A 9,097-nucleotide genomic window follows, 5' to 3' on the forward strand; every position below is an offset into this window, starting at 1 on the left:
AAGTGTTGATATACATGAAAGGGAAGGATGGAAGAAGCACTCATGTCTAGTTAAAATTTGGCCCTGAATAGAATCACTTCCGGCAGTTCTGCCCAAGGGCAAAAGCAAGCAGCAGAAACCAAACTACCCTGGCAAAATAAAACTGAAAGTTATCCCTTCTTTCACTCAGTACATACCCTCCAACAGTTCTACAGCGTAGGATGAGTCCAGAAGGAACAACGCAACTACTCCAGAAGCAGAGTCAACATTGATGTTTTTAAAGCATGTGTGAAGGACTGTGTGTGGCAAGGAAGGATATTCCTGGAGAACTCAGAGGGCAGAGGTTCTGAGCCCCCCCCAGGGCATTCTTCACAAGCCACCAAGACCCCACAGATGGCTGCACCTCCATGGCAACGCCCTCTGGGTCTGACTGCAATTCCAAGCTTCAGATCTAAAATAGCCTTTCCTAAGGACCCTTCACTCACCAACCGCCTCTCAGACACATCCAAGTATCCACTGGTGAGCAGTCAACAGCTTATTTATCACCCACCCTGTGCAGGCAATTAACAACTGTTTACCCAGCAGCTCCCCCCACCACTAGATTATAAGCCTCTCTATAGAGCCAGCCCTTTGAACAAAACAGGTCCATGGCATCTCATCTTTCCTGGGTGACAGTGGGGCTGCTGCCTACGTCACAAAGATTGCTGGTGAACCAACAACTCCAGGAGGCGCTGTTTACATTTTACCATGGTATCCTTCACAAATGTGATAAAGCCTATGGATCTCTTTCCCTCTAAAACAGCATATACGCACATCCACATATAATTTCATAAAATTCTGAGTTTCAGGACTTCAGATTAAGAATTCAGATCTCAATTAACAGATGTTGAATAAGAAAATTTAACTGAGGAGGGGTGCCTGGCTGGCTCATCAGTGGAACATAGGACTCTTAATCTTGGGGTTTTGAGTTCAAGCCCCACGTTAGGCATGGAGCCTACTTAAAAAAAGAAAAGAAAAGAAAAGAAAATTTAACTGAGAAAAGAACAAGCCATTCATTATTTTCTAACACCCCCCCAACCCCCCAGAAGCCCTGATCACTCTTGCCTTGAGAATGGCTGAGCACATGAGCCCAGGCACATCCAGGCCAACACGCTCACTCCTATGAGTGCCTTAGATGCACAAACGAACTTGACGCATTGACTGTGCCATTCTCAGAAATCACCCCTGCACCAAGTCAAACTGGCAATCAGTTCTCAGAGCTGCTAGTTATTGAGTTACAACAGCCAGGCACCAACACAACCAGAACAGGTGGGTTAGCTCTGCAAGAATGTGCTCTTTAAGGCTCAAGCTGGGACTGACTTAGGAGTTGTTCTGCATTCGTACCTGGGGGGCAGGGGAGAGCAACGTTTCTGAAAGAACACGTGAGGACAGGAAAGAGAGCAGAACTAAGGAAAACCACGCAATACTCATGCTGCAGTTCTAGCTGCAGAAAAATGGCTCATGTCAATTAGATTTCCTTACCTGCATCTTAAACCAGTTCTGTGAGGTATTCGTACTCCCCCCTGCAGATGGGGAACTTGAGGCTCCAAGAGCAAAACCTGCTTACAGGCACAAGATCTAAGGTGCAGAGAGAAGATCTAAACCTAGGACCTCACCCCTCCACAGTGCACCTCCTTTCCCTGCTAGAGGGGAACACTGGGAAGAAGGCAGGGGATTTCACAGACGTCCCAAGGAGTGCCTCAGGAACTCACATCGCAGTGGGGGTAAACTCAGGGGCAGGCGGGATGTGGGTGGGCAGAAGGCTAATGACTATTACTTCCATCTTCCCAGGGCCTCCCACGCCCTTCAGCTCCCTTTCTACTTGTTGGTGTACACAGGACATCTACTGCCCAGAGGAGGGAAAAGTTCCACCAACAGGAGCTGGGAAGACACCGGATCAGAAACCGAGAGGACAGCAGCCTGAGCAGTGGCCCCCAGACCTCATCTGAAAACCCAGCATTACTTTGACCACTGCAGGAACAGGCACCATGCCAGCGCTCAAAATGCTGGCTGACAAGGAGCTTCCAAATCGAACAGTTACGAAACATTTCCTGTAAGTCCAGTAATCTGTGTTAATACACTTCGAACAATCATCACATCTTACTTTTTGCATGATTATTTACCTCAGAATGTTCCTTAACTTTTTCCGCGTTTGGATGTCTTTTATCAATGAAATCGCACATTTGCTTAAGTCAAGGACAGTGTGTTCCACTATTTCATGTTGCTCAGAGCTTGGATGTAGCAGGTGCTCGACAAATTCTTACTCAGGATACATTTACTGTGTACAACAAACCAAAGCATCCTCTTCCCCTAAATGCTTATAACACTCAAGGGGAAAAACAAGAGAACACCTCTTCCTCCCTGAGCAGAGGATTCAAGAACAAACTTCAAGCAAGAGTGAAACAAGCTACAATTCTTTCCCTTTGTAGCTCCTCTGATGGTCCATTCAGGCAGCCATGCACATGCGAGAAAGAATGCGCAAGACTGCTTACCCTGGGGGCACCAGGGAGCATAACTGCACGGAGCCACAACTAGTAAGCTCAACTAAAGATCATTCACAGGCCACTGGAAAAAAGATGAGTCAGTTTTATACAACTGTGGCTTTGGAGCCTCTCTTCCCTAAACTTTTCCCTCCTCCATATCTGAGAATATATGCACTGCAATTTAGATGACACCTCTTATGGCCACATTACATTGATGACCAGCAAAAGCAAGAACACCTAAAGATCATTTACTCCCACCTAAGACAGAGCCTCACCTGCATTTCGGATCCTCTCTTTGTACTGCTGATCTAGTTTTTTCATCCTCTTCTGATATTCCTGTAATGTACCTGATTTTGAGATTTACAAAATAAAACGTTACTTTGAAGATCAATCCGCTCTACATTTCAGTTCCTAAAATTGTTTAGCACCAGCAGGAACTATTTCAATACCATCAGAGTAAATAAAACACAAACCAGGGAAAGGCACGAGCAAACAGAGCTAACTGGACTCTGGTTCTCAACCAAGGCCCAGAGCAGAAATCCCCCCACCTAGTGGATTAAGACTCTCTAGCAAGTGACGGGGAGTAGAAAGGCACAGGCCTCCTCAAGTGATTCTGATCACCTGCTGCTCCAGTTTGAGTCAACGGGCCTCCCGTTTCTGAGAAAAGCTCATTCTCAGTAAGGCCCAGATCTCTGCAACAGTGAAAATGTCCTAGGTTTCACTGTCCAACATGGGAGCCACTAGTCATACGTAGCTACTGAGCACCTGAAATGGAGCAAGTGCAACTGAGGAACTGAATTATTAATATTTAATTAAATTTAAATAGATATGCACAGCCAGTGACAATTCTGAACAGCTCAGGTATAGATTTTCACCAAATGTCTACTCATGTCATTGCTTTTCCCAAAAGCAGCGAATTATGAGGGTCACAATTAGTGTGCAAAGTGTTTCCTGATCATAACGTATTAGTAAGGTATATTAATGGCATCTTTTTCAAAATCCCTCATTCAGCTGTGCCAGATATGCCATATACACTTGCTAGAGTGGAATGCATTTCTTTCTCTGGCAACACTTCCATTATCGTGGAAAGAAAGAAAAAAAAATAGAAATAAAACAAAGATGTGTGAATGCAACTCATGGGAACCTTTTTTCACTATTTAGCAGAAATCAGTGTCAGACGGGCTAGTTCAAGCAAAATAAGGACCTAGTGGAAAAGCTGTTCCACTGATGAGGGGGCTCTGCAAAAATAAGCCCAAGAGTTGCTGGCCACAGCTGTCCTTGAGCTCCCAGTGCATCCCACAGTGCTAGACACCCCTCAGGGGCAATCACATGGCTTCCACTTTCTGCATTTCAAAGACTGGAAAACAAATTTAAGCAAGATGAAGTGATGTGCCCAAGGTCAAATTTTCAGAAAATAGTACAGTTATGATTCAAGCCCGTGATGGCACTCGAGAGCCAATACTCTTAACCCCAGGCTGAACTGCCTTTAGCAGGAAACAGCATCGGACAAGATAGAATCCACTTTTAATTTACCAAGCAAACAACAGAGAACACAATTAAGGATAACCCACAGTTCATCAACATTTAGTTTAGAAAGAATGGTACAATTTCATGTATTCTTTGGCAACAACGTCTCTTCTAAAAAAGTCTAGCTTTAGGGGCTCACAGTGGTTTTCAGCTCATGCTCTTCAGAAGGCCATAAGTGAGGGTTCAAAAATGTTTGAAAATCACCACTTTACTGACAGCAGAAGATAGGAAAATGCATACTGGACAGCTGAAATCAGACCAAATTTTAAATCACTCCCACAGGGGAGTGAAATGCTCAGATTTCAAAGGCTTGCAATACCAAGTATATTTCGAAATGAAGGGTTAAACCACACACCTACCTTCCTGCAGTTGTTGCAACTGTCTCTTGAGAGAAGCCAGTTTATCCTGATACATCCTGTAAAGAAAAACAACGAAAGCCACACTGAAAGACAGAAACGTTGAATACTCAATTCTAAACTAATCTGCACACAGGAATTACCTGGGTTGTTATGGGAATGTCATTAATGTCTTTTAGGAGACAGAGAAAACTGAAGTCTGCCAACTGGTTTAAAATGTACCAGCAGCTAAAGGGATCAGAAAGGGACAAGGATTCTGTGTTCTTGAATCATATCCCAATTCTGTAGATTCTCCTGTGTTATCCCACCTTTAGAGATAATCAGTCTGAAATCTACAAATATGAAGACACGCAGATTTTAATAAATAAGTGACAATGATAAACAGGCAATAAAACACAAAGAAAAACTGAAAGTGTGATGCCATTTCCTTATGGATTTAGAAGCATAAATAACACACGAAAATGTAGCAAAGGCATTAAACACAGCAGCTCTTGTATCAACTCTACAATTAGATTGTAAGTTCCGAAGGAGTAAGATTATGCCTTTGGCACGTTTTTTTATGTAGACAGCATAGCTGTGTAAGCACCAAGTTAATAAACCTTCATGCCATTTTTTAAAAGCACTACTCTTTTAGGATCAGAGAAATAATAGTTATTCAGTAACAAAAGTTAAAACGCAGGATTTATTTGCAGCCCCAGCTGGATAAGAACACACAGCACACAAAAAGCAAAAGTGCCTAGATTGTCCCCCTCCCCACAGATACACATACTAAATGGATTGTAAGTCATTATACACTCTGGCAAGTTTGTTTGAATGGTGGATTCCACAAGTAAATCTTATTTCAACAGTGTTGTTGCTTCTACCTGAAAAACACCCCCAATTTTACAGTGACAAAAACAAGATTTGCAATCTGAATGAACTCTGTCCAACAAGTAACAGGCACAATAGCTTTTTGACTGCTCAAAATAAGGGCTGTAAATACATCCCAACTATTTACACAGATGAAAGAGTAGGCAGAATCTGGGAATTACACAGGAGGTCTGATTAAAAGATCAACGAGAATTCTAATGTACTCTCAACACTCACCTTGAGTCAAACAAGGCATTCAATTTTAATCAAAAATTTTTCTAGGGGCATGTTCAATTAAAATACGATCTCAAAAGAATGCTTAAACATGCCAAACAGAGGAAAGAGATGTATACAAACTGCACACAATAAGTATTTGGAACCCAGTGTATTCAATTTTCCACCACATTGAATGTGGTAAACAACGCCTTTGACTTCTGAGTCTGTCTTTGAAAGGGAATATTAACAGATTGAAAAAATAAACAAGCGAAACAAATTCAGATTCAGAAAACAGAAAGGTATGTGGAAATTGTTCAAGGTATATCAGGAAAAAGCCTGAAGAGAATAAAAATAAAAGGAAGCACAGTTTCAGGCATGAAGCTGTGAGAAAAATCACATGAATTATTAAGGTAATCTTTCTCTATTCAGCATTGGTGGGATTTAGCTGAATTACCCCTTCGGGTTCCAAAGCTTAAAAAGGATAGCAGAATTCAGAGGATGGTCACGAACCATTTGCAAATAAGACCTATAAAAAAAGGAATGTGGATCATCTAGTTTAAAGATAAAAGAATTTAAAGTCAAATCAAGATCCTCAAAATACATTCAACAATACTTTTGGGATCTATTTTATACAATCTTGCATCTGTGTTTACAATAAAAGCAAGTGGTTTTCGTTTCTCTGGGCACATTTAGAGAAGGCTTGAGCAGGGATATGTGACGAGTGGAAAGGGCACTAGAGCAGGAGACAGGAGGACTGCTCTCCAGTCCAGCTCTCTCTGAGCTTCCCAGGCAGCCAGCACACCATCAGCTCTTGGTGGGGTCACCCCATCTGAGAACCAAATAGCTACAACACACCCTTTACCCTGAGTAGTAGTTTTCACGTTTAAAAAAAAACAAAAACAACTGAGGGCCTCAGAGGGGAGGGGGGTGGGGGAATGGGATAGGCTGGTGATGGGTAGTAAGGAGGGCACGTATTGCATGGTGCACTGGGTGTTATACACAACTAATGAATCATCGAGCCTTACATCGGAAACCGGGGGTGTACTGTATGGTGACTAACATAATATAATAAAAAATTAAAAAAAAAAAAAAAAAACACGAAGAAGTGGGAAACAGTCTTCTCTTGATATGTGGCCTTATTTCCCTGGGATCATTTCCCTCAAGGTTCTTCCTAGCCAACCCTCAAAATATTCTTTTAACAAGAAGACCAATTACACATGACAAATTTCAAGGGGGAAACTGCACACATACACATGGACTTTGGAAGCTCTATGGTCAAAACCATACACATAAGGTCACTATCAAGATTTCCTTGTCAACTCTGTATTCCAAACAAGAAAGGTAAGAATCATACTCACTGTTCCTTCATTTCTACATAGTCTTCTTCATCATGCTTTGCCAGGTCAGTTTCACTAGCATCTTCAGTGTCTAAGTAAAATCAGGGAAGAAAGGTTTGTTAAAATTGTAATTCATAAAGTTGGTATCACGTGACGAAGCAACACTTAAACTTCTCTAAAATGAATGGAGGCCTGTGGAAAGCCATCAGTAAAAAATATTACATAGTTACTTTAGGAAAGAAAATGCCATTTCCAACTTAGACATGACCAGACTTATGCAAAGAGCTGTGTTCATCTGAAGTGCAACCAGAGAACAGGGTGCGTGAGAGGTAGGCAGTCATGGTCAAGGCTGTTACTTCTGCAGAAGCCACACTGGCAGTTCAGGAAACGGAGCTGTGAGCGTCAGACAGGACAACTAGAGGCAGCCAGGCCTTGCTCACTTCTCCAAAATGACCTAGGACGTCCATTCTCTTCTGTTCTATGCCCAGTTTGAACAGATTTTACATCACATATGTACAAAGGAGGATCCAAACCAATAACTGAATATTTAAAAATAATAACTGAAGTGTTTTCAAAGTTACAACTAAAGGGAGAAGAAAGGGACAAGATGATCAAACAGAAAGTGTTTCAGAACATTTTAAACATTGTTCTTAAAGTAAGTAAATAGTGGAGTGTCTACATAATTTCAACAGCCCTACTTGAGCAGGGATAAAAATCAATTTTGGCTTCGTCGCTCCCCCTTATGGGCATTAAGAGCAGTTACAAGTGTTTCACATTCAAAATCCCTGGTTAAGCCCCGTCTTCTAATGTAGTTTAACCAAACGCAACTAGTCCCTTCAACTTTATTATCTGCACATGTCAGTGCCTTTTTAAAGGCTCCTGCAGGTCCAAATCTTCACAAAGCCTTCTCCTTTCAGTCAAGGGACCTTCACTGAATCCCTGTCATATGCCAGCCACTGTACTTGGCACGTGGGGAACTGAGATGAATAAAACATATTCCTCATTCCAGCAACCAGGCCAACCTTTTGCTCTATTTTGTGCCAGGAATATTCCACCCATATACTGGTCTCTATCTCCTCTTTCTTCTCCTGTGTCCTTTCATGTTTTTTTCACCTCTCTCCTTCTCCAGTAGCTCCTTCCTCAATCCCTCCAAAACAGTCTTCCTCACACTTGCCAAACTGCCAGTTTGAAAAGCTGGGCTCTGAGAAGCAGTAATGATAACGCAAAGAACGTGGAATTGAAAACACAACACCTGGGCACCATTAAGCAAATCCCTATCTTCCCCTGTAACTGCTTCCCCAGTTTTATGAAAACATCCACTGAGTACCAGGCCAAGTACTTTATGCACATCTCATTTAATCCTCACACCTACGCTAGGAAGCCCCATTACGGACGGGGAAACTGAGCCTCGCAAGCTTAACTAAGTTGTCTAAGATCACAACTCTGGGTTCAGTGAGCCAAATTTAGACCTAGATCTGGCTGATTCCAGGTCTCGTTCTTTTAAGCAACCTGAACTGCACTGCTCAAGTAGGGCTGGCTAAAGCATTTCCCCGGGGTGAAGGATCGTGGGGAGTAACTTGGGAACCTGGAAGCCAAACTGGGCTTTGCTCTGATCCTCTCCAGAACTAAAAAGGGGAGGGGTACTCAAGACACTCAATGGAAGGCTTTCTCATTCCAACCAGGAAAGACCTGAGGTTCGCCAGAGACGGTTGAAGGGAGAGGGACAGAATCTTAAAGGGACCTCCGGCTCAGACAGCAGCTCCCGAATCCCTCCTTCACGTAACTGTTAGGGTACGACGTCCCCACAGCGGCCCCGGGCCCAGCGCAGGTGGCGGTAACTTCCTGGAGCCGCGCTCCTCCCAGCGGCCCCTTCAGCCTCCCCCAGCCCGGGAGGTCGCCCCGCCCCGCTCCGTGCAGCCCACTCACTCCCTCAGCGGTTCCCACCCCTGCCCCGGGCTGCCGGGCCAGCCAGAGCATGCACCTTCATCCGACTCGCGGCCCCGGCAGCTACGCTCGTCGTCCTCGGCGCTCTCCAGCTCTTCGTCCTCCTCCGGGTAGTACTCCGGTGCCGGCGGTGCTCCAGCCGGGGCCGGAGCCGGAGCCAACAGCCCCGCGGCACTCATGTCGCCTCTGGCCGCGGCTGAGCGTGTCACCCAGCGACCGCGGCCGCGCGCTCTGCGGACTCGACGCCCGCCTAGCAGCCCCCGAGGGAGCCGCCAACTCGAGGAGCGGGAGCCGCGGGAGCCGCGGCGACCCCTTCCCCGTCTCCGCCAAGCTCCGCCCCGCGCGCCCGCGCTCGGCAACGGGGGCC

At 44.6% G+C, this 9,097-nt stretch overlaps 1 protein-coding gene across 3 annotated transcripts in view; it reads right to left on the reverse strand.

Annotated features, from left to right (window-relative positions):
• The window catches only part of SUDS3 (SDS3 homolog, SIN3A corepressor complex component), a 76,508-nt gene extending 67,411 nt beyond the window's left edge, over nt 1-9,097 (reverse strand). For all 3 annotated transcript variants that reach the window (XM_040619863.1, XM_040619862.1, XM_008707712.2), the window contains exons 1-4: nt 8,768-9,097; nt 6,808-6,877; nt 4,388-4,443; nt 2,777-2,848 (exon numbers count right to left, since the gene is read on the reverse strand). In XM_040619863.1, the coding sequence (XP_040475797.1) occupies nt 2,777-2,848; nt 4,388-4,443; nt 6,808-6,877; nt 8,768-8,909 (340 nt within the window). In that variant the 5' untranslated portion in view covers nt 8,910-9,097. The remainder of the gene's footprint in view (nt 1-2,776; nt 2,849-4,387; nt 4,444-6,807; nt 6,878-8,767) is intronic.

This window comes from Ursus maritimus, unplaced genomic scaffold (genome assembly GCF_017311325.1).
Source record: "Ursus maritimus isolate PB19 unplaced genomic scaffold, ASM1731132v1 scaffold_33, whole genome shotgun sequence".
NCBI classification, from domain to species: domain Eukaryota; kingdom Metazoa; phylum Chordata; class Mammalia; order Carnivora; family Ursidae; genus Ursus; species Ursus maritimus.